This window comes from Helicoverpa armigera, chromosome 24, assembly GCF_030705265.1.
Source record: "Helicoverpa armigera isolate CAAS_96S chromosome 24, ASM3070526v1, whole genome shotgun sequence".
NCBI lineage: Eukaryota > Metazoa > Arthropoda > Insecta > Lepidoptera > Noctuidae > Helicoverpa > Helicoverpa armigera.
In genome coordinates this window covers 8,076,228-8,100,779 of record NC_087143.1, presented here as the reverse complement: position 1 = coordinate 8,100,779, position 24,552 = coordinate 8,076,228, and the positions used below count along the sequence as shown (strand labels likewise).

Genomic DNA, 24,552 nt, shown 5'->3' with positions numbered 1-24,552 from the left:
AGTTTAACTAAGAATACTTTCTTTTATATACTTTTTAATCCACCCGGTTACGGAGCAAGCTTTATTAAAATCTCATTTTAACAATATTTCATTCTCTTCCCACAGATCTACATCTGGCAACTTAAAGACAACGACTTAGTCGGCGTCGCGTTCATAGACACACAGATTTACGTGCACAAGATGCTTTCTGTTAAGAACTTAGTTTTAGTCGCCGATGTATACAAGTCTATATCGCTGCTGAGATATCAAGCACAACACAGGACACTGTCCCTTGTGTCCAGGGACTTGAGAAGTGCACAGGTATGTTAATTTTGTTTCTTTAGAATTTTTTTAATATCGGCCTAGCCTGTGTGAGTGAGTGTCAGACTCTTACTGACTAAAACTCACTATGTTACTACGTGGGCCTTTTATGTATGTACGAACGCCGCGGTAACCTTTGGGACAATCCTGCAGCCCCGGCAGGATCTAACTGACATTATCAGTAACCAATAAAAACGGCCATTAATATAACAATGTTTGTTTAGATTTTCTCCTTCTTTTTTGACTTTTTTTTCAAACAGTCGAATGACTCAGTATTTGTGCCACAGATAATACTAAATATTATTTATATCAGCGTGGAACATGTATATTTCAACGTGACGTTGCCACTTCACACATTTTTTTTTAGTTTTAATTATTATTTTAAGAAAATTTTATTTTACACATTATACCCCGCGCGGCGAATCATGATCCGTATGACGTTTCAACTGACAGTAGTAATAGTGATGCGAAACTTCGATAAAATTCTGTTAGGTAAAGGTCATGTCATTCAGCCAGGTCATTCAACGGCCTTATTATATTGTTAAATATTTCTCCTACCCACACATTCGAAACAAGAGGAAGGGTATAAAAAGCGTCGCGCACGTGGGACTTCGGGTCATTCGTTGCTTAGCTTTCGGATGCAACGGACGTTTAGCTGTATCATTTTGTATCGATTTACGTACTTTAGCAGTAGTTTAAGAGTAGTTAGTGTAATTGTTGCTTTTCTTTATTCAAATTAAATCGTTTGTAAGAGATTAAAACTGGTGTTGTGTGCTACTAGTTCTTTCTTTAATTAATACCGCTTCTGATCCATAAGAATATTTTATTTTACTGTACATTATTTTTTATTAAAATTGCACAATTTAAAGAGAAGAATTTTAGAATTCTTTTTGAATTTAATTTTAAAGAATTCATAATTTCCAGCTTTATGGAAAAATATTTAAAAGGTGGACATAGACCTACCGTATTTTTTTAATTCAGTCATATCATGTCTTGTCAGTCTGCTTGCGACTACTTGCGAGTGTGTGCGTGTTTCTTTGTTAGCTGAGTTTTGTTTCTGTTCGGTTTTGCAAAATGCCGAAAAGTCAGCGGAAAACTGTTCTCAACAGTGAAGTTCGCGAGTTTTTAGTTCGTTTGCGAGACTATTTTGCTCGTGAACAACAAAATGGGATCGAGATGTTCAATTCGACAATATTATTGACCAACCTTTAACCAACCAACCTCAATTTTACTAATAAACGTCACGGATAGCTGCAGTTCGGACTCAGATTTTGAGGATCCGCTGGACCCTGTATCCGATTCAGATCGATTAAATAAAATAGAAATACACTGTGTTTTTTTTTACTCAAAGCATTTGTAAAGAAGATGGATCAAAATTGTCCCACGTCCTATTCATAATTGCGCCAGAACAATTTTAAAGCATTTTTTCCGAGGTTTAAAAAAAGTAAATTAGAGAGATTTTTTTTAACATTTTTATCTTTTTTTTTAGATACGTCACAGTGTTATAGGACATGGGGCAATATTGTATGGATTGTGATCCGTCTTCTTTCTTCCAACAAATTATCGATATTTTGTTTATCGATGTGTCCCTTTTTTTCGATAACAGCTTGACGACGTAACTTTTGCAGCACATACCATGTACATTTCGATTGAGTTTTTTTTTCCATTATTTCCGAACATTACGTAATAATTTCTTAATATTCATTTTTATAATTTACAAATGTACACAATTATTATTTTTTCGATTTTTTAATGGGCCTGTTAAGGATTTGTTGTGACAGGCCGTCACTACAATGTTAAGCGCTAACGAACTGTCATAGGGATCATCATTCGCCGCGCGGGGTTTAGTATTGATTTCAGTGACGATTGACGTCAGTGCTCAGATTCTGTTTCGTTTCGGGTCGCAGCATTAAGCGGAGCGGGCCGTATTGCGCGCTTTAAGACATATTTTTTCCCGTTTTTCACTTTTTTTCTGTTATTTTAAAGAAAAATAAAACGCAATAAAACTCATTTTGTTTCTTCATTCTTTATTTGCAGATCTACGAGATGGAGTTCATGGTGGACGGCAGCGGGCTGGGCTTCGTGGTGAGCGAGGCGGACGGCAACCTCGCGCTCTTCATGTACCAGCCGCAGGCACGGGAGAGCTACGGAGGTACACTCACTATAGTCACTATTAATTTCTCTCTATTTTTGTGAGTAACCAATAATCATGGAAAACAAAATGAATAGCGGAGATGCCATATCGGAAAATCTCTTAAGAACGTGCGGGTGAGCGGAGAACAAGGAACATTTTGGATCCGACCATCTTTTGTCATACCCAAAAACTTCGACAGATTCGTCATGCCCACTGTATGAATTTGACGTACAAGAAGACGTCTGACCTACCCACATTGTGGCTCAACTTTCCTTACTCCGTGCCACTACTTCATCACTTCACTTTCCTTACACTTTATTTGAGTTTCGTGTTAATATTGTGTTTATTCGCAGGTCAGCGTCTTATTCGTAAGAGCGACTACCACCTGGGCCAGCAAGTGAACGCGATGTTCCGCATCGCTGCCACACACACCTCCGCGCAGCGACATGTCACTATGTTCAGTGAGTTAACACAGTTATTTTACCCCTTAGAATTAATATTGTACCAATTATCCCCATAATTGTACCACTGTAATAAAACAATAAAATTGTGCCATTATTGTACGAGTATTGTACCACCTAGTGCTATTATTGTACCACTACGCAACTCCCAATTATTGTACCATTTAGTACCACCATTGTACCATTTAGTGTCAGTTACCAATACTTATTTATCATAATTTTTACTACCCTATCACAACTATTGTACCACTGACTAACACTATTGTCTGATCATAGTACCACTTAGTATAAATATATTACATACTACGACTATTGTACCACTTGTCACCACTATTATACCACTTGCAATATATGATAATGACCATAATTATACCACACATTGCCACTATTGTACCACTTACCAACATTTGTACCACTTAACACCACTATTGTATCACCTGAAAAAATAATCATATTACAAATATTATCCTACAGCAACCCTGGACGGAGGAGTAGGCTACGTGCTGCCCATCACGGAGAAGATGTACCGGCGCCTGCTCATGCTGCAGAACGTTATGAACAACTACTGCTGCCATATAGCGGGACTCAACCCTAGGGCTTACAGGTTAGTATAGTACAGACAGCACATCGACCTACATTTTTTTTAACGACGTCAAAAATCATCAAATGACCCCTCCCGCTGTGGGTTAGCAGCGGTGAGGGAAGGTCAGGCTCTTATTGACTAAAAATCCATCGTGCTTCGTCTTAGCCCTTTTATGTACCAGGTACATCAACCTACCTAAATCTGTCAAATGAGTTCAATAGATATTCAACCTTATCACAATAGAGGAAGGTTAATGTACGATTGGTAGCATTTGATAGATTTGGGTAGGTTGCCCTGTTGCCTTCTGTACTTTACATCATTATTTCATTTGGTTTGTAGAAGATTTTTACAGAAAATGGCCCAAGTTCGCACAATGTAAAAGTCAGTTTTCTTGTAAAAAAACTGCTTATCATGAATTTTCAGTTTTCGTCCCTACTGTGGTTTAATTCTGATTAGCTTTTAAACAAACTCTCCAGCGTTATAAGACATCATACAACTACATTTTTATACCAATTTTGTACCAAATTTAATCGTTTTACAAATAATAATTAATAAATAACTTGATTAAGAATATCTCATAATTATTTATGTAGGTACTAATTTACAATTCTCCCTCGATAGAACGTACAAGTCCCGTCGCTCTCTGTCGGGCGGCGCGATGCGCGGCATACTGGACGGCGACCTCGTCACGCTCTACACCACCATGCCTAACGCGGAGAAGGCTGATGTGAGTATTTAATTATTATTTAAAGTATATAAAGTAATACATCATTCTGATATTGGCTATTAGTAAGTTGAGTAAATTGAATAAATAAATAAAATAAATACACCAACCTAAATAATAATTAGTAACACTACACGGATCGGTTGGTCATTACTCATTAGGTTGCGCGGTTTGTTTGTTTTTTCATGACAAATTCATCCGTGTTTCGGAAGACACGATAAACTGGTGGATCCCAGCTGTCATTTGAACATCTTTGAAATTTGACAAACTGTCTTAACGAGGGGTATGTTGCCCGGGTAACTGGGTTGAGAAGGTCAGGAAGGCAGTCGCTCCTGTGGCACGCTGGTACTCAGCCGCATCCGATTCGACTGGAAGCCGACCCCAACTTAGTTGGGAAAAGGCTTTAAAATTCCCTGCATCAGTATTGACACAAATCAAAATAAAGTGTCAATTATTAAAATTAAATATTAATATTTTGTCCATTGTTTCAGATCGCCAAAAAGATCGGCACGAAAGTAGAAGAGATAATGTCTGATTTGTACGAGATAGACAGACTGACTGCACACTTCTAGAGTTACTTAGCATAAGTTAGCTTACGTGTAAATACATACCGTCGTACCACAAGAACTTTTCAACGTCTGTTCAACACTTGTCTAAAAAAATGTCTGATTATCACGTTGAAATAAGGTTTGCAGCTTTTTTTAGACAAGTTTTCAACAAATGTTTAAGTTTTTGTAGTAAGGCTAATAAGGTTTAAAAATAAAAGTATTCGAGTTTTGTATTATATAGTTTTATTTTGTGTTACCTATTGAATCCAACGTTTATATTTGTATGTCCATACTAGCTTCTGCCAGCGGTTTCATCCGCATCCCTTGGGAACTATGTACTTCGCACACTGGGAAAAGAGTAACTTTAGTTAACTGAAGAGCTTTTTTCGATAAAGGACTATTTAAATTAGCGCAATCAAGCAAACAAACAAAAATAAATCACATAAAAGCTTCAGCTTTGTGACATTAATATAAGGATGAATATAAACAATAAGTATACTAAGTATACATTTAGTTGACTGTACTGTACTGTACAGTAGAATACTGCATAAGTATAATTACTTTAGATGATATAAATTGGATAGAAACAAACCTAACTACAAACAAGGCGCGACGTCGTCTGTCTGTCACAGTTGCGTGAATGCACTAATTGATTAGAACGGTACAGTTGCCGTTTACCGCAAATTAAAGAAAAAAACTTAATTTATTGTTAAAATTGGATTGGAGCTTAAAAATGTTAATCTTTAGGATTATAATTTTTGGTATGATATCACCTTTATTACAGTAAAAGTGTTTTTTTTTACTGTTTTTTAAGCTTCTACGATTTAACGGTTGAACTGATTTTGATAAAATTATGTTTTAACCGGATACGCGAACGCGGGAAAAGATAGCTAACGTAAAATTGTACTTTCTAAAAAATCTCCTTAAATTAAAGCTAATATTTCATTTTTAGAATATTTTTGGTACAAGAAATGTACTCTCAATTACAAAACAAACTAGTTTGAAGCCAAATAAAAGCAAGCTAAACTCTGAACACATTACATAAGGTAAGCTATTTGTCTCGACACGGAAATGAAGCCGCGACACGGCGACTCATTGTCTTAACTGCGACGGCGAGAACAAAGGACCTATTAACTGGGCTTGAAGTAGTTAGGGTTGCCACTTCACAACTGTTAATCACTACTTAGTAGGTATAAAACAAAGTCGCTTTTTAAATAGACTGATTAATGAGTAAGGTTTATGTGTATAGCATGCATTATATGTATAGTTGGGAAATACTGGGGTGTGATTCTACAAATTTTACTTAAACAACATACGATTCACTAATAAATCATATTGTCTGTAAATTATGATTTCAGAGCAAACTACCGTACTTATAGACCAAATGGCAGATCCATCGTAAACCAATCGAATGTCATTGGAATAAGATTGATCTTATATTAGTAGCAGAATCGAAGAATAGAAGCTAGTATCTAATCTATATTAGAAACTGAACTTAATTATAGGTACTGTGTCATCAAAATCAGTAGGTAATTTGTAGGTAGGTAACCTACATCCGCACATACAAAGTTTTCAGGTTTTTAATTCATAAAAAGTTGGTAACCCTATGTATTAGGTACCCACGCTCCACTGTACCTAGTATGAAGTTGTTACAGTTTTGATGATTCAAATAATACTTTCGTTTGTATTATTGTGATGGATTTTTAATCGCAAAATACTGTAAAAAAGTTCCAGTTGAAAGCTCACGCACGTGTATGTTTCTGTGTGTGTAAACACAATTGTTATTAATTTTCCTATAAAAGACTTCAAAATAAACAGAAGACTACAATTGATGAACTACTTAATTATTAAGTCGTAATCATGCAGGCTTTCAGGTACTATGGTAGGCCTGTGTAAAAACATTGAAACTAGAATTTAACAAGGTCGTATTGAGAATCCCCTTTTTGGTAAGTTGGTTAAAACAATCATTAGTTAAATTAGGTATAGAACTTAGTGTGCGTTCGCGCAGCGGAATGTTGTTGAATTTAAAGATTTTAATTATGCAGATAATTAGTGTAAGACGTCCTATAATTGTGTATGGTAAATAAAAATTTGTGTATGCAGCCATTGTGGAGAAATTCACCAAAAACAGATTCCGCTGGGCGAACGTTGACGAACGTTGTCCTGGCGGAACTTTTTTTAATCCATAGACTTTAGAAGAAAGAGATGTGAAAATTAGTGTATTTGTGTATAATTGATTATGTATGAATGAAATCAGTGCATGCATAAACTTCGGAGAAATTCAAGTTTCCGCTACGCGAACGTTTGGCCATTAGCTAGTTTTCATATAAAGCGCTTACACAGAGAGCTGTAGATTTTTACATACGTTGTTTTGAATTTGTTTATATTTGTTTAAAAAACAGATTTAGAAAAAGTCGTAGGGTTTAAAAGATAAAAATATAAACGTAAAATACACTTATTAGGTCTTAGTTCTTAAAGTATGCAGTTTGGGGTCTAGATTTTCACGTTAACACAAACCTCGTAAGTGTCTCCAACATGTTGCCAAGTATCAATGATGTTCCGTTAGTAATTAAAAAGTTATAGGATATTTTACCATGAACAGATCACTGTTTACAAAGCAGTCGAATATCACGACGTTCTAAAGGAATTGCATGGTAAAATGTATGCCAATAATTAGTTTAATCATTCAACTATTCACTTGCAAAATTTCATGTCATTAAATTCAGTAATTAAAGAAAGACAATTATAATACTGACGGAGCATCGAAACCCTACATAATCCGACCAAGTTCAGATAGCTACAAAAAAGCGGCCGTGCCATATGTCTAAGCAACGTTCTTAACTTGGTAGGTTAGTATTTATTAATATGGCACAGTTGCGTACACAAGCGTTAGGAAAAAATAAAACAATTGCATTTCTTGATTGAAAAATATTTTTTTAATAATAATGCCACTATCTACGATAAAAATAAATCTTCAATTAACAAGTACTTCTCTATTTAAATATCCGTGTACAAAAATATTTTTATTATTATTACTTACATAAATTACTTGACTACGTGATTAAAAATAACGTTAATAAACATTACGTATTTTAACTAAAATGTCGTAGATAGTAGATATAACTAAAATGTAGTAGCATTATTATTAAAAAATATTTTTCATTCAAGAAATACAATTGTCTTATTTTTTCCTAACGCTTGTGTACGCAACTGTACCATATTAATAAATATACTAACCTTCCAAGTTAAGAACGTTGCTTAGACATATGGCACGGCCGCTTTTTTGTACCTATCCGAACTTAGTCGGATTATGTAGGGTTTCGATGCTCCGTCAGTATTATAATTGTCTTTCTTTAATTACTGAATTTAATGACATGAAATTTTGCAAGTGAATAGTTGAATGATTAAACTAATTATTGGCATACATTTTACCATGCAATTCCTTTAGAACGTCGTGATATTCGACTGCTTTGTAAACAGTGATCTGTTCATGGTAAAATATCCTATAACTTTTTAATTACTAACGGAACATCATTGATACTTGGCAACATGTTGGAGACACTTACGAGGTTTATGTAAACGTGAAAATCTAGACCCCAAACTGCATACTTTAAGAACTAAGACCTAATAAGTGTATTTTACGTTTATATTTTTATCTTTTAAACCCTACGACTTTTTCTAAATCTGTTTTTTAAACAAATATAAACAAATTCAAAACAACGTATGTAAAAATCTACAGCTCTCTATGTAGGCGCTTTATATGAAAACTAGCTAATGGCCAAACGTTCGCGTAGCGGAAACTTGAATTTCTCCGAAGTTTATGCATGCACTGATTTCATTCATACATAATCAATTATACACAAATACACACTAATTTTCGGACACATCTCTTTTCTTCTAAAGTCTATGGATTAAAAAAAGTTCCGCCAGGACAACGTTCGTCAACGTTCGCCCAGCGGAATCTGTTTTTGGTGAATTTCTCCACAATGGCTGCATACACAAATTTTTATTTACCATACACAATTATAGGACGTCTTACACTAATTATCTGCATAATTAAAATCTTTAAATTCAACAACATTCCGCTGCGCGAACGCACACTAGAACTTAATCAAGCTTGATTTACTGGCTGTCATTTGAACATCTTTGGCAGTCGTTACCAGTCTTACTTGGTGTTGGGTTGCCCGAGTAACTGGGCTGAGGAGGTCAGATAGGCAGTCGCTCCTTGTAAACCACTAGTAAAAGTACTCAGCTGCATCCGATTAGACTGGAAGCCGACCCTAACATAGTTGGGAAAGGCTACACAGATGATGAATCAAGTTTGATTTAAATCACCAGCAACAATAAAGCTGTGATAAAATCGCTAATTACCTGTGATACAATTTGTTCACAATCTAATTCGAAGATGACATAACGATGTAATGTAATAAATAATAACTGAATCATAGACAGAATTGACTCGTGGTAAAACCATTCACTTTTACTCACCGTTCAATGTAAGGCGACTTGATATTAATATAACTGCACTATTTTTTTGCAAGATTAATATTCAAATGTTTTTTTTTCCAGAAGTAAAAGTAAATGTATGTCATGTCGGTTTGTTTTGTATTTGTTTGTTGTTAAAGTTTTGTACGGAAGAGTTTGTGGTAATGCTAATTTCTGAAACTTAAACAAAATAAAACAAATAAAAATCGTTTATTTCTACTACTTAACTATAATACTAGTTATCTAATATAAGACGGTTGTAAACTGCTCTATATCTAAAACCATGAATTCTTGAACAGCGAAACTTAATATACATACAAATAAGGAAAAACCTAATATTTATAGGTAAAAATATCTTGGAAATTACCAATCTATGTACTTCTTAAATTATACTTCTATGCGATTGTGACGTTTCGTACGCAAATTAAGCTATTCAGATGTTTGTTATCGAGTTCAACTGAAATTGCGGTAGATGCGGGTGAAACCGCATGACAACAGATAGCAGTATCTGTCTAGTCACATATCAAATGTTTTATCTACCTCGTAAAATTGTTATAATGATTTTGTGATTTATTTTAGACTCTATCAAAAGATGAACGGCTAATAATTTCACGGGATAGATCTAACTCTAACTAAGTCACTGTTAATATAGGAACGAAAGAGTAATAAGAACATCCCATTTCCTCACAATCCTACATACAAATACACCTACATATTACAGTCTAAAGTTCCGGTAAAAGGCACACACTATTACCTAACTTGCATATCTGTTGCACTTTTGGTTTATTTTCGATAGATCGAGTAGTAACGTATCATTCCTACCTTTCACTATATAGAAATATAGTCCATTTTGTTTGTTTTTGTCTGAATAGTGAGTGTTCGTGCGTTTTAGATTTTTATCTGTCTGTCTTTTGTACTTTTTTCATCTGTTTTTTGTTTTTGTACTGGGTTTTTTGGTATTGTGAATGGTTTCGGATTTCTAGTGTCAAGTTTGTTTTGTTAGATTTTGATGGCTTAGGTTAGTTTACAAACAGTACACAGATTTGCGCAGGTTTGATCGATACTGTTAGAATCGAGCAAAAAACTTTAACATGATTAAAGTTTTCGAGACCAGGGCCCCGATTCTCCTAAGTTAATAATGTCAAAATCGAATAGAAATCGAATCGCAATATGATCGTAATAGCAATTTTAACCATATCGGGCATTCTGCTACTAATAAAAGACCAATCGTATTCGATTGACATTTGATTGGTGTGCGATTGGTCTGCTATTTTGATGATTTTGCTCTATACTGTAGTTTGCTGTACAATCATTTTGCAATCGTAAATCATTTGCAGACAAAATGATTCATTATTGAATGACAGAAAAGGTTAAAAACGTTAATTTCAAAGAAAAAAATAGCGGAATGATACATACGCTTCAATCGTAATCGAGTCGGGATTGGATCTCAGTCGAATCGAGTCGAACGTCAATCGAAGGACGCTTAAGTAAAATTAGGAGAATCGGGCCCCAGACTCCTCGAGACTAGACTAGATCAATGGACAGTAGGCATCTTCTTCCAGCTCTGTGCCTAATTTTATTTACGGTCGGTGCAATATATTTTCGCTTTATGTCACTCGTCATACTGACACTCTCAGGCAATCCATCCATCTTTTCTTTGGTCTTCCTCTCCTCCATCCATCATTAGACAGTAATGTATCGGGAAATATAAAACTTTGCGAATCTAAAGTTAGTCATTTTACATGACAGCATGAAGTGCATACAGCTAACTCACTTTCAACCACTGCAGCATAATTTATTATTTACAATCAGTAGCAATCACACAATCTATAAACACCGTTATTATATGACCTACATCTAGCTCTCGTCGCTATCTGTAATCACTAGAGTGTGAAAGTCTAGGACATAATGAGATAACTATATGTAGGCACCTACCTAACTACATACTTGTATGTGTTATAGACATGCAATGTGTAAGTATCTGTAATGATGTAGGTATGTTTAAGATCTTCAGTCTTCACGCCTAGTTGGGTTTTGGGATAGCAGTGTTAACAGATTTTGCACTTTCCTTGAAATTCTAATTTTATACAAAAGTATGGATAAGTATATCAATTGAAAAAACCTCACGAAGATGTTTCTAAACCTAAGTGTCGATGATCCTTTAAGGAACTTAGTCATGCTGCGTTATTCATTAAGATCATGCCTATATTATAAAGAAATAAGTAGTGCGTGCCTGCGAAATCAGAGTAGCAACTAGTCGTTTATCTGCTACACTTATCGTTTATACAAAGATCAAGATCATTTTTTATGCACCCACCTATTTGGCCAGATATTGAAAAAGACTTTAGACAGACACCAGTTTAGACAACATCTTTATACATTAAAAGGTATTTTTTTAATGGGATATCATCAAATGATCCCAACCCGCTGTGGGTCAAAATCTGTCAAAATCTTACTGACTAAAACCATCATGCATCATGCATTCTTCTTGAGCCCTTTATGTACCAGGGCCGCGGTACCTACATGAAAAGATCTGACTACAGAGAAAAGCCACAAGTACCTAACAGATAACACCTCTTACACATGACGTTATTTCAACAGCTGTTAAAACAAAACAATTAACAACGCACTTTTTAATTTTAATGTAACTCTTGGTTATGCAAAGCTGGAAGTGACGAAAGCATTATGATGCACAATCCCAGCGAATTGAAATGTATCAGGAAGAGATCTTATCGTAGATGGACGCATTAAACGCTTCCATGATGCTTAGCCGGATGCGGGATTATGCGTGGGGTTTCTAGAATTTAGATTATTGTAGCCTTTTTTAAAGAGAAGTCTAAGTAAGAGCTGCCCGTGCTGATCGATCATAAGGATAAGCAATATGCTTGGTCAGGTCAGTCCAAAGATGAGTGACCATCTTTTCATGATGATTTCAGAAGGCACGTTCAATTGGTGGACTGTCATCTGAACGTCTTTGGCACTCGTTACGGGTTACCAGAAGCTAGAAAGTCAGCAATAAGTTTAGCAAGCGGTATCGGGTTGCCCCGGTGACTGGTATTAGCTCCCCATAAAGCACTGGTACTTAACTACATCTAGTTAGACTGGAAGCTGACCCCAACTTTGGGAAAAGGCTCGGGAGATTATATGTTTTTTATTTATTACCTTGGTGTAGATAGTCGATAAGATCTGGTGGAAAGAAAAAAGCCAGCCAAGAAATAAATAAGGGATGGACAAAATGCAATCTGGAGGTAGGTACTTATGCACTCCTGAGCTAAGATTATTCTCCATAGTCCTGAACCAGCTGTTTAAAGAACACCCAGTTAAAAAGCACAGACAACAACACGTAATCTGATGTAACACCATTTTTCATTCAATCTTGTAACTGATAACCATAACCTATCTCAAATTAAACTGTTTAGACTTCAAATTGGGGTCACCGACATAAATTAAACTATGACACTTTTTACCCATTTTTTGTTCTATCTTTTTATTATGCGTGCGTGAAATTCTAACTTATTTTGCAACTTTACTACGAAGGTTCTAAACACAAATGAACTGCGTACTTCATAGACACGCTCTCGAAATACTCTCATTCAATTATAATACCGTATCGATCTGAAAATAGACCAAAAACTATCAGCAACGGAACTGAATGAAAATCTCGTAAATAATCTTCCTTGTAAAATCCATTGCTGCTTCAAAATTGAAAGAAAAAAACATTGTTTGAACAAAACCAGCAATGCATTGCAAAATTACCTTTAGAACGTAGTATTTTATTTTTTTGGACTGCAAGCAGTTTTGATGATATAACCAGCCAGTTTCAAGAGACCTGCCAGTTCAAGCAATTTGTACTAAAGTAGGTGTCAAGTTAAAGTGGAAGAAATATATAGAACAAAATAAAAGAGTTAGGTTTCTCATAGACACGTCGTTAGGAGGTGTGGTTCCGTACAAAAAATGTTTTAATGATGTCTGTAGTAATGTGAAGTTTTCTCGTTTGTTTCTTTACTTTTGGCGAGTTTTTGAAAGGATTTTCCGTTTTTACTTCGAAACTGTTTTTATTTGAGTTAACTTTAGTTGTAGATAATAAAATGTGTCTGTCCTTTTTTCTTGCTATTAAAGTTATGGGTGTCGGTTTTTTGTGGTCATACATTTTATGCATTAATAACGTTAATATTTGTGATTGATACAATGCGATTTGACGTGCAAGTTCTGAAGGTATTAATTTTAATGTTTAGACGTTTGGAAATGTAGGTACATGTAGGTATATTTTTATACACGTTTGTATAAGTATTTACTTGTGATATAGGTACAAACATAAGCAAGTCAATGAGACCTGAAAACTACCTAAAAATTAAAAAAAAAACACACTGAACTTTATTAACCTACTTTTCCATAAAAAACCAGTACCATCAATGAATGCGCTCCACAAACCAAAGGACCAATTACTATTTCACCATTTCCTATTCCACGGACCCCTAAAAGCGCGGCAAACACAAAACTAACAACTCGTGCCCGTCACCCGACTATAAAACGGCACCTCACTTTATTGTGACATCACAAACACTTGTGAAACGCTCTCAGTTACATCAAAATGTGCACAGTAATTTTATATGTGAGTTTTTTTTTTGATAATATTTTTTTTGTTAAGATTAAAAAGTGAATTTGTGTATACGTTCTGTTGTCTGTGGTGTATTTTTAAGAAAATTATAGTTTTTGGATTTTTCATGAGAAAAAGTTATATAAAAATAAGCGTATTGTGTATTTTATGAAAGTGAAAAGTGATGCGTATGAAGTAATTTCTGTATTTCATAGAGTTGTTGTTCTAACGTTCAGACCCTTAACAATTCTGTAAATCAGAGAATTTTACTGGCCCTCAAACAAACGTGGCGCGTTTGATATACCTAGCTTTGTATTGTATCTGATAATATATATTTGTCTATAAACAAAACCACACAAAAAAAAAATTGCAAAGTCAGCGTGGAAAAAAATTAGGTCTGAAATGTTTGCTGTCAAAAATCTGCACGATATTTAACGTGTGTAGGGTTTTAAGTTAATGTTAGCGATTTTTAGGGTTCCGTAGCCAAAATGGCAAAAACGGAACCCTTATAGTTTCGTCATGTCCGTCTGTCCGTCTGTCCGTCTGTCACAGCCGATTTACTCGGAAACTATAAGTACTACAGTGATGAAATTTGATGGGAATATGTGTTGTATGAACCGCTACAAAAATATGACACTAAATAGTAAAAAAAAGAATTGGGGGTGGGGCCCCCCATACATGTAACTGAGGGATGAAATTTTTTTTTTCGATGTACATACCCGTGTGGGGTATCAATGGAAAGGTCTTTTAAAATGATATAAAGTTTTCTAAAAAACATTTTTCTTAAAGTGAACGGTTTTTGAGATATCAGCTCTCAAAGTCGTAAAAAGTATGTCCCCCCCCCCTCTATTTTTATAACTACGGGGTATAAAATTCTAAAAAAAATAGAGGTGATGCATGCTAATTAACTCTTTCAACGATTTTTAGTTTGATCAAAGTATCTCTTATAGTTTTTGAGATAGGTTGATTTAACTGTAATTTACGGAACCCTTCGTGCACGAGTCCGACTCGCACTTGGCCGGTTTTTTTAAGTAATTTTCTACATGGACAAATTATAAAAAGTGTTGAGCCATGTGAAAAATTTGCAAATATAAAGTGCAAAAAGTTTTGTACCAAGGACCAAAACTTTTATCGTTTAACAAAAACACTCCGAATATAAATGTTGCTATCAATTTTCTAATAGGCACTAATGTTTAAATTAATTAAAAATAGCTTTAGGTTTAAGAATTTGTATCGACAGTGATGCGGATGAGTTTCTTGATACCTAGGTAGTAGTAATTTCTATCTCTTTTGTTAACAATTTGAAAACATTTTTAGTTTTTTCTTAATTTAAAGTTTGTATATTACTAGCTTCCGCAAGCGGTTTCACCCGCATCCCGAGATAACTGCTTCTCGTAATCGGATGGTAACAAAAAAACAAAAATATGCTATGTCCTTCTTTCGGGTCTAAGTTACCTCAGTATAGGTTTTATTGCAAAAAAAAATATAATAAAAAATAAAATTTATGCCGGACATTTAGCGTCATCTATTGGGGCGTCGCGGGCAAAAGCTAGTATATCTATCTATACGTTTTAAACGTTCAGTTATACTTCCTTTCCCGCGACATTTTCCTTTGTTACTCATATCGTTAGATTAGAGCTAAAAACTGCTTTTATCTGTAATAAATAACGCCGGCTTGTTGCGGCGGCTGTGTATCATCGCAAGCCATTGGACACATTTTATACTGGCTTCTCAGCGACGAATATACGGAAGAGCGTTGTGGAAGAAAACGCCACGTGAAAATTAGTTTTTTTTTCAATAAGTATGCGGTTGGAAGTGGGTGAAATAGTGAGATTAATTAAGTAAATACACATAGTTAGACGTTAAAAGTTAAGTTTTGTGGGATTTTAAGTTATACAAGTGCTTATCTTTTCTTTTATTCTACATTGGTTATGGTGTAATTAATTAACGCCATAAGTATCCGCACTGATAGTAAATTAGTGCTGAATTTTTCATAAAATACTCAATATGCATGTACAATAACTATACTTAGATGAAGTATAATTGCTGCTTGCTCAAAGTTCTTCGCAAAAAGACTCACTATTTAGAACGTGGTGAAATTATGTCACTCTTTCAGACTTTACAAACCAACTAAGCAAATTAGTGACACTATTTTCTAGTGCTTCAGACCAAAACATTATACAATACGGTTGTGTAATAACTCTTTTTTGACGAGTTGATTCATGTGAATAATTAGGAGTTTTTCTGTGTCTGGAAATATGAAATAATAGATAATGATGCATTTCACTGGCAGTATCTTTTTGCTTTTGATTTGAAACTGATTTTAAATCTAGGTGACTGTCACAGCTGCTAGCTAGACTATTCCTTTGTTATATAAAATATTAAAATGTTTTGAATGACAAACTAACTGAAAGACAAGATAAATAGTATACTGATTTTAATGGGGCCACTCTGTAAAATCACGTAGGTAGTGTAAGACCACTTGAAAACCTCTTTTTTTAAGTTGGGTCAAATAATTTTGATCATGACTTAATAAACAGGTCACTCCTGGATAAAAAATATACTTACACATTGACTTCAAAACCTTTTTTTTGTCGGTTAAAAATACCTTGACTTAAGAAGAAACTACAACATTTTCTTTGCGTTCCCGGTGAGAAAATATTTCCGTATAGGTATTTCCCGGCAGTATATCAGCGCGGTGCTCCTAACAGCGCTAGATACACCTGATGTATCGTCGCGCTGTTCATAACGTATACTCACACACACATAAACACATCCTTTGATTTTAGAACGTCATTATACTTACATGTTGACTTGCAAATCTCCTCTTTTCGTCGGTTAAAAATACCTTCAATCGTGACTCAAGAAATTTCTCTTTTTTTCTTACTTTTTCTTTAAAAATCTTTTGCGTTCCCGGTAAGGAAACATGTCCGTATATTCCCCGGCAGTATATCAGCGCGGTGCTTCTAACAGCGCTAGATACACCTGATGTATCGTCGCGCTGTTCATAACGTATACTCACACACATATAAACATATCCTTTGATTTTAGAACGTCATTTTCTGAGCCAATAACACGTTTGCGCTATAAATTCCCTTTTAAACGTTGAGTCTTTTTGAATTTGAGCGGATTCTTTTCGGAACTTCTATGTTATAATGAGCGATTTCATTTGTAGAACTATTATGTAGTAGGCCCAACTCATGCGTTTGTATGAAATAAACCTTTAACTTTTCCTGAAAATAAGCTTAATCTACCTCTATAGTTCAAAAGAGAGTCGTTTAAGTAAATTTATTATAACTTAAAATGCTGAACCGTTTTGGATGAAAAATATTTTTTTTCACACCCGAGTAAGGGAAGTTAGTTCTTTTGGGACGTGGGCAAAACCGGGAGCGTTACTCAGTAACTTATTCCAATTTCCCATGGTAAAGAAGGTATAAAATATTAATTCCAGAAATGCATATAATTTTCAAGGCAACACTTCTGGGAAAACTTGTAAAATATTACAGCCGTTGTGAGCACTGCCATACATTCAACTCTTCGTAGGGTAATAAAAGGTTTATAATGATGATAAAGAGCAGTTCCAATATTACTGAATTACTGCAATACTGCAGCGATAACTTTGTCCCAATGTCGATAAATTCGTAAATGAAATATACATTATACACCTTCGCAAAAAGGACCAGTTTTTAATTTTGTTTCGCTATTTATATTGGTCCTTTTTCACTCTTTAAGTGGAAATATGGTCTTTCAAAGAAATAAAGAACCATTTTTTGGGTCCCGTACACTCAGTTACCATAGTTTTACTATGTAAGACATCGCTAGCCCTTGTTCGTCCGTCTGTCTGTTACCAGGTTGTATCTTATCAACCGTGATGGCTCGATATCTAAAATTAACATATTGAAGAAAACTACAACAAAATAAAAATGTTTGAGGGCCCTTAGTTTCACTCGCAATTGGCCGGTTTTATTTGGTTTCCCTATATTGGTCCTTTATCACCCAGAAGCAAAGGACCATTTTTTGTCCTTAACCTTTTAAGGTTCTGATAACATGGTCCATTAAAACCGCCTACATCCTACACTGTAACTTGACTATCCATCGGTTTACTAACGTGGGACGTACAAATGTAGCTTCTGAAGCCATTTCAACGTCACAATCATTAGTTCTGCTTTTAGAAAGGTCAGACAAGGGATGAATACGGTAGTAATCAGAACCCAGGATCTGACACCATCAGACGTTTGTTTGTCCGTTATGTACAAAATAGATGTGTTATTATTGAAAACGCGTATTAATTTTCTTTTTGCATCATACTTTGTTAATTAGAATGGGTTGCTGTTATAATAATCTAACGATAAATAGCCATGAAATTGCCGCCCATTGGTCAAATCATGGTTGGTTATGGTTCAGTTAAATAATGGTTGAATGATGTCAACCATGATTTACAATTTTAACCAGCCATGGGACTTAATTATACCGTAAATCTTAATTATAGAGTACAAACCACCAATCTTTACGATATCTCATTTTGTGAATCATATCAATTTCTTAAAAGAATACATAATTCTTTATATACTTACCAAAGAGAGTTACACATCACAAAATGATGATTGGAAGCATAGGTACTAATAACACAGATAAAGTACCACAACAATTAGATATTTAGTTCACCAATTCACCATACCTTACATAGATTCACCCATAAATCACAAAAACAGCAAAACATTTCACACACAACTTACATATATTCTAAAATTTCGCCAGAGTTATGCCAAATGAGTTACAGTGTAGCAAATTGCAGTTGTTCCAAACTGATAGGACTTCATAACGTAGACTGTGGTTGATGGCTACAACTTGTAAACAATGCTCGTAGTTTCAGAATTACTGTGTCTGAATACAGATGTTTGTGTTTTGTGTGATGGCTAAATGTGGGTGAAAAAGTCTAGATGTTTTTGGGGAGAAAAAACTTGAATGATCATTTAATTTTATGACTAGTAGAGATGCACTTGTTTCTCAAGGGAACTACTCCCTGGATGCAAGAAGCAGATTAAAAGTAGCCTTTATTTTAATCTGATGCATTAGCTAAATCACTGCTAAGTTTCATCAGTATTTTACGGTCTTCTGTGAGTGAAAAAGTAACAAACATACACACTCACAAACTTTCGCCTTTTTCGCTCGTAATATTAATGTGGCGATTTTTTTAACCATGTAATTTAAAATACTGACGCCTACTTAATTAATCGACATGTAATTCTTACCTATATTGTTTTTTGATAATCTTCATCAATCTAAGTAAAATATTGTTCTTACTAGAGTGCAGTCGTCATAAACTAAATATTCTCAATTTGCTCATCTTCCAGTGTGTGAGCGCGCTGCTGGCCAGCTCCCTGGCCGAGGAGATGCAGTGGACGCCCTACAACTCGCTGCTGCAGCAGTACCAGCAAGCTTCTCCTTACCAGCAGGCAGCTTCAACACAGGACCAACAGGTATGGACCAGGCCATTTTGGTCCTTTAGGTAGTCCAAAATTAGGGTTATGCATATCTTAATGGGGAATAACTTGGGTTCCATCCACGTTTCAGAGGAATTACCTAGTGCGCTCGGCTAGAAGGTAGTCTCAAATTATCTGTGTACCAAATGCCATTTAAATCGGTTCAGTTTTGGCGTGAAAGCCAGACAGTTACTTACGCATTTATAATATTAAACAGTAACGATGAACGTAATGGTATAAAATACCGTAGATTTCTGTTACAAAATAGTGGAATAGAAAAAATAACAAGCGTAGTCTGAAAAATGTCTCAATCTATAACTGAGGGCCCAGAACAACAAATAAGGCTTTCTGGATTTTACATAAAAAATTTGGAGCAAAGGCATGTAGTAGCTTTATATGTGAAAAAAAAACGGGTTGTTTCCATGTTATCCTAGATTTTATCACGTGAACAAAAATCTCCGCATACAAGGACCAAGTACCTAATACCGTAATACACAAGAAGCACATTTTTATCATTCTGTAGAAATGAGCGATATTATTAATCCTGTCTTCGTCTTTGATGTTGCCACATAAAAAACATCCCTTTGTGGTAACCGTACTTATATTAAAAAATTCAACGGTAATACATTTGGGTGGGCTATTTATTTCCTAGCTTTGTTGTGGGTTTGGGTCTGGCAAGGTGAGAGTGCACAGTGATTCACGCTCCATACAAAGGCGGCCATAAATACGAAACTCACAAATACTTTTAATTAATTTATTTTACACGTTGAAATATGTTAAGAGAAGTGTAAATTATTAAAATTATAACATATCCACATTCATTAAAAAATATATCATTACTATTTGGGTGTAAAAATGTCTCGCAGTAATTTTGTTTTAGACGATAAACCTAGAACATGTCATACTGCGACTTTTAATGTAAAATCTATATAAATAATGGTTATTTATATTAAAAACAACCATAAAGGAATAAAATAAAACAACAAAAATACACGAACAACCTTTTTTGCAAATACACACAAAACACAAAATATACCAGAATACATTCAAGCTCAAAAGTATTTACTACAAACAGATAACAAATCTAGTACAATTTTTGATAGTACACCTTTTGTTTTTGACAGGGAACTTTCGTAAACCTGTTAGGAAGGGATGAATGAAGAAGTTGATGGTTCAACTTTGTCAGACTTCTGAGATACATGTAACTCAATTCGCTCTACATCAATATTTTCAACTACATTCAGCCAATCTGAATATTTCTCTATAAACTTAGACCTACTACGATTTGATATTGCCCAATAATGAGAAATTCGTTTACATACATTCATAATTTTATTACTTAAAGTCTCTAGTTTGATATTTTCGATGTCATCCGAAAGGCACGATGTTTCTGTAAAAGTATTCAGGACATGTTGCATTTTTCATTTGGACTACCCTCTTTAGAGTGCCAAATGTCAAAAGTAGTCGTCCTCGAAACAGAACATTTGAAAACTTTACCTAAAACAACATGAAAGCTGAACTTAAAATATAAAGTTTTTTTCTTTACTATGGACATGCATACTTTGACACTCCTTTAACCCAAGAAGGGGCAGAAAGATGCAGATGAAACTTATATGGTTTTATAAGAACATCCTCTTTATTCGAAAAATATTTGCCTCAAGTGCAGCACTGAGCAGCAAAAAGTTATAGGTCCAAATGAAATCAAAGTATACCAAACAAATCTACAAAAACGCTACCTTCAATAAAAAAATAAAATAAAATATTAAACGCATTAAAAAAAATAAAAAAGTAGTTGATAATATAAGTACATACCTTGGTCTTGGACCTCCATACTGTCACCATACGTAAACACTTGATTTGGAATAGTGACACTCAAAAACAAAGTGTTAAGTTTTGATGACTCACACGTTGCGATAATTAGACTCGAGATGCGCTAACTTCCGATGCACAAAAGTGAATAATAAGTTGACCTTATGACACTGGTATTTAGAGTTTTCGGAAGCTTGTTGACTTGTTAATCACTTAGTAAGTAGATCTAATGGGGATAAGCCGATGACATTTTTCGATTTATGGCCTTAGAGTGAATCACTGTGGAGTGGTTCTGTATGTTGCAACACTGGGAAATGTTGGTCCTAAATGTCTGCAAAATTGTGGACTGGTCCTTGCATTCTCAGTTCCAATCCTGATAGAAGTAGACGGTCTATTTGAGGTTTTCGGAAAGGCTATACGTTTATGTGCTTTAAAATTCAAATAAACTTAGTAAAGTTTTAGAAAAAGCATTATTTTAAATTGAGTCAAGTATTACAGAAAATTTTTGTCGTGTGTAGTTTTTTCAAATCATCAGCAAAACCTTAGTGAGCAATGATTTTAGCCCAAGATTTATTCGTGATTGAAGATGATAGGTAATTTTCTACATACATACTGCTTATGGAATAAACAGCGTTCTTTAATTGTTTACGTCCAAACCGGGCTAGGGAACCCCAAATACTAAAAGTTTAATGTATATTTTCTTTAACAGAAATATATAAAATGTCATAAAAGTATATTATACGTTTTTTTCTTGCGTTATTTCTTTTTTTATTATGTTCTCAAGGCGTGTTGTAGCCTGTTCGTGTATCTTGATAGACTTTTATTGGAAAAACAGACGTCAGTAGAATTCGTGTTTTATGAGAGTTCAGAGTTGTTATATGATATATTAGGTGAGGGTCCTTACGTACGAAAATAAAGAATGATGTGTTCGCGAAAACAATGATATTGCTTGAAATATGATTCGAGGCGTCATGATTTTGTCTTTAATTTTACTTTGTAGATGACAGTCAAGTGTTATGAAGTTTATTGCTAGAAGAAGAAGTCTTTTAATTAGTATCTTAATATGAACTTTGCAGAACTATGTACATTGTTAGTTGTTAGTTTTTGCTTCACATACTTTGAGAAAGTTCTTCAACGTCTAGACTGTTACAAAAAGTTCACAATAACATGCATTATAGTAACACACTTTCAATTCTAGTTTGAAAGTAAACTTAATAAGCGTTCACACCGCTTCAAATTAAAAAACAAAATTGACAATCAATTGTTACAGCAATTACATAACTTCATAAAAAGTTCTGCTCTATTAACTCGATTTCCGAACGAATCTAACAGATTGGATAACCGTTACCGAACGAAAATAAAAACGTCACTGCAAAAAGTAAAACGGACCACAGACTGAGGAAAAAAAAGAAAAAGGAACCACAGACTAAATAGCGGGCATGTCGCCGCGCGGGAAACGGTTCTTTTTTTTATTTGATTTTTTCAACGTTGCTCTGTTATTAAATTGTCGAGTAACCGATTCCGGGACGTTTTTAGTTGCTAAAAGTGAGCAGTTTTAAATGAATTTTTATTTACCTACGTCATGTTCGAGTTTTAGGATTGACCTGAAAGACCGATGGAGCGTAGTCACACATGTTCGAAAAAATAATACATGCATTTCTTAAATTAATTTTCAATTATATCTGTACTGAGTACCTAAAGCTATTTTCTCATTAGGGGCAGCATGTTCAAGCATCCTTTTGGACTTTTTTTGGACCCAAAGACTGACATTAATATTTAATTCCTTTGTCCACAGTTCCAAGCCAGCGACTTCTCCGGCGGTTTCGACTTCGGTAGCCATGGCGGCAGCTCCCACGACGGTGGTGACTTCAGTGGCGGTGACTACGGAGGCCATGACCTGAAATCCCACGTCTACCCAGTCCATCAACACGTTGAGGAAGAGAACCCTGAACCAATCAAGCATTACAAAGAGATTGTCGTCCCTCTGCCTAAGAACGTAGAGTTCAAAGTCAACCAGCCAGTCATCATTCCTGTACCCCACCCTATTCCGATCCAAGTGCCAGTTCCCAAGGCCGTCGTCATCCCTATCATTAAAGAGGTTTCCATCCCTGTTGAGAAGTCTGTACCATACCCCGTTGAAAGGATTGTACATGTACCAAAAGTTAAAGAAGTACCTTTTGAGGTGGTTAAACATATTTTGGTGCCTGTTGAAAAGCCTGTGCCTTTTAAGGTCCCTGTTTACGAAACTATCATCCACACTAAGAAGGGACAGCATAAGATTTAAATTGAGAAATGAAAATGGTTGGCGGATGATAAGACTTTTAAGTTTGGCGTCGACTATCTTTTGTTTTTACTCTCATTCATTTATTGAATGTTCTTGCTTTACGTCTATCACTTTATGGGCAATTATTTCTTCACGAAAACTACGATTTTCTGAAGCATTAACTCTTTCAAAATATTTCATTTTCTATAAGCATTGTTATCTCTTTGCTGAAAACTCTTCCCCACCTTTTAAAAATGATATTTCGTTACAATATATGGGAACTTTAATATTTTACAAATATCGTGGCCAGGATTATCGTGTAATGGCTTTCAAATATTTGTAAGTTTCAGGCTAAAAGGCCATTAAGTATAAGACCTTTATGTTAAAACCGCCTTGTTGTTACGTTGTTATGTTGGTACTGTTGTTATGTTGTCGTACTGTTGTTGTTGAGTTGTTGGGTGTTTGAGTGTGTGTGTTGTAAATATTGTTGTTGTTATTTAGTTTTTTAAGGTGTAATAAATAATTGTTATACAGTTATTTTGGATTTTAATTTACCTGTTCGTTTTTTCGATTGCTTCTCTGCTAAGAACATTTAAATAGCTCAATCTACCTGAGTCATTTCAGTTGATTGAAATTAGATGAATTACCTAATTGATGTTCCCGGTCAGAGTGCATAATTAGTTACACAGAATACTAACTACCTACTCGTTATATAGTCGCAACGAATGAATGAAGTGAAAGTGCGAGCTGCACGTAATTATAACAAACTTTACCTTTGTTACTGCTCCAACTTAATACAATTGTATTAAAATAGCATTATAAAATACGTGAGAAATATCTTGTTAGGGGATAGGTACATTGTGAGCAATCATATGCTTGAAGAAATATTGCTAAACAAGAATATCAGGCGCTAGGAATTATCATACAGATAAACTATATAACTTGGTCTTGTTTCTAATTTCCACTGTGTTATATTTCCATGATTAATATTAAAATGCTTGATTACAGAGTCTCTTAACCTTTCACAAGATAATAATTTAAAAGTAAAAACCACGTTAAGCATACCTTCATTCTAGAAAGCTTTAGTCGGTCATAGTTTGTTTAGACTCAGAAATCAGTATGAGGATGAACACATATTACCTACAGAGATCAGATATTTAGCCAG

General features: G+C 34.8%; 2 protein-coding genes and 1 long non-coding RNA gene across 3 annotated transcripts in view; 2 read left to right on the top strand and 1 right to left on the bottom strand.

The window, feature by feature from the left end:
- The window catches only part of LOC110371164 (cleavage and polyadenylation specificity factor subunit 1), a 32,308-nt gene extending 27,343 nt beyond the window's left edge, over positions 1-4,965 (top strand). Inside the window, exons 24-29 of the mRNA XM_064041119.1 lie at positions 106-300; positions 2,338-2,452; positions 2,788-2,895; positions 3,370-3,499; positions 4,100-4,205; positions 4,694-4,965. Of these exons, the coding sequence (XP_063897189.1) occupies positions 106-300; positions 2,338-2,452; positions 2,788-2,895; positions 3,370-3,499; positions 4,100-4,205; positions 4,694-4,774 (735 nt within the window). The 3' untranslated portion in view covers positions 4,775-4,965. The remainder of the gene's footprint in view (positions 1-105; positions 301-2,337; positions 2,453-2,787; positions 2,896-3,369; positions 3,500-4,099; positions 4,206-4,693) is intronic.
- Positions 4,966-13,769: 8,804 nt separating this feature from the next.
- On the top strand, positions 13,770-23,918 carry LOC110371179 (uncharacterized). The gene is made up of 3 exons (XM_021327297.3): positions 13,770-13,847; positions 19,187-19,312; positions 22,920-23,918. The coding sequence occupies exons 1-3, from the start codon at positions 13,827-13,829 to the stop codon at positions 23,406-23,408; spliced, it is 636 nt and encodes a 211-aa protein (XP_021182972.3). The 5' UTR covers positions 13,770-13,826; the 3' UTR covers positions 23,409-23,918.
- LOC135118673 (uncharacterized) lies at positions 20,305-21,406 on the bottom strand. Its single transcript, XR_010277708.1, has 2 exons — positions 21,128-21,406; positions 20,305-20,812 (listed from the first exon to the last, which is right to left on the bottom strand). It is a non-coding gene; the product is annotated as an uncharacterized LOC135118673 (long non-coding RNA).
- Positions 23,919-24,552: the final 634 nt, after the last annotated feature.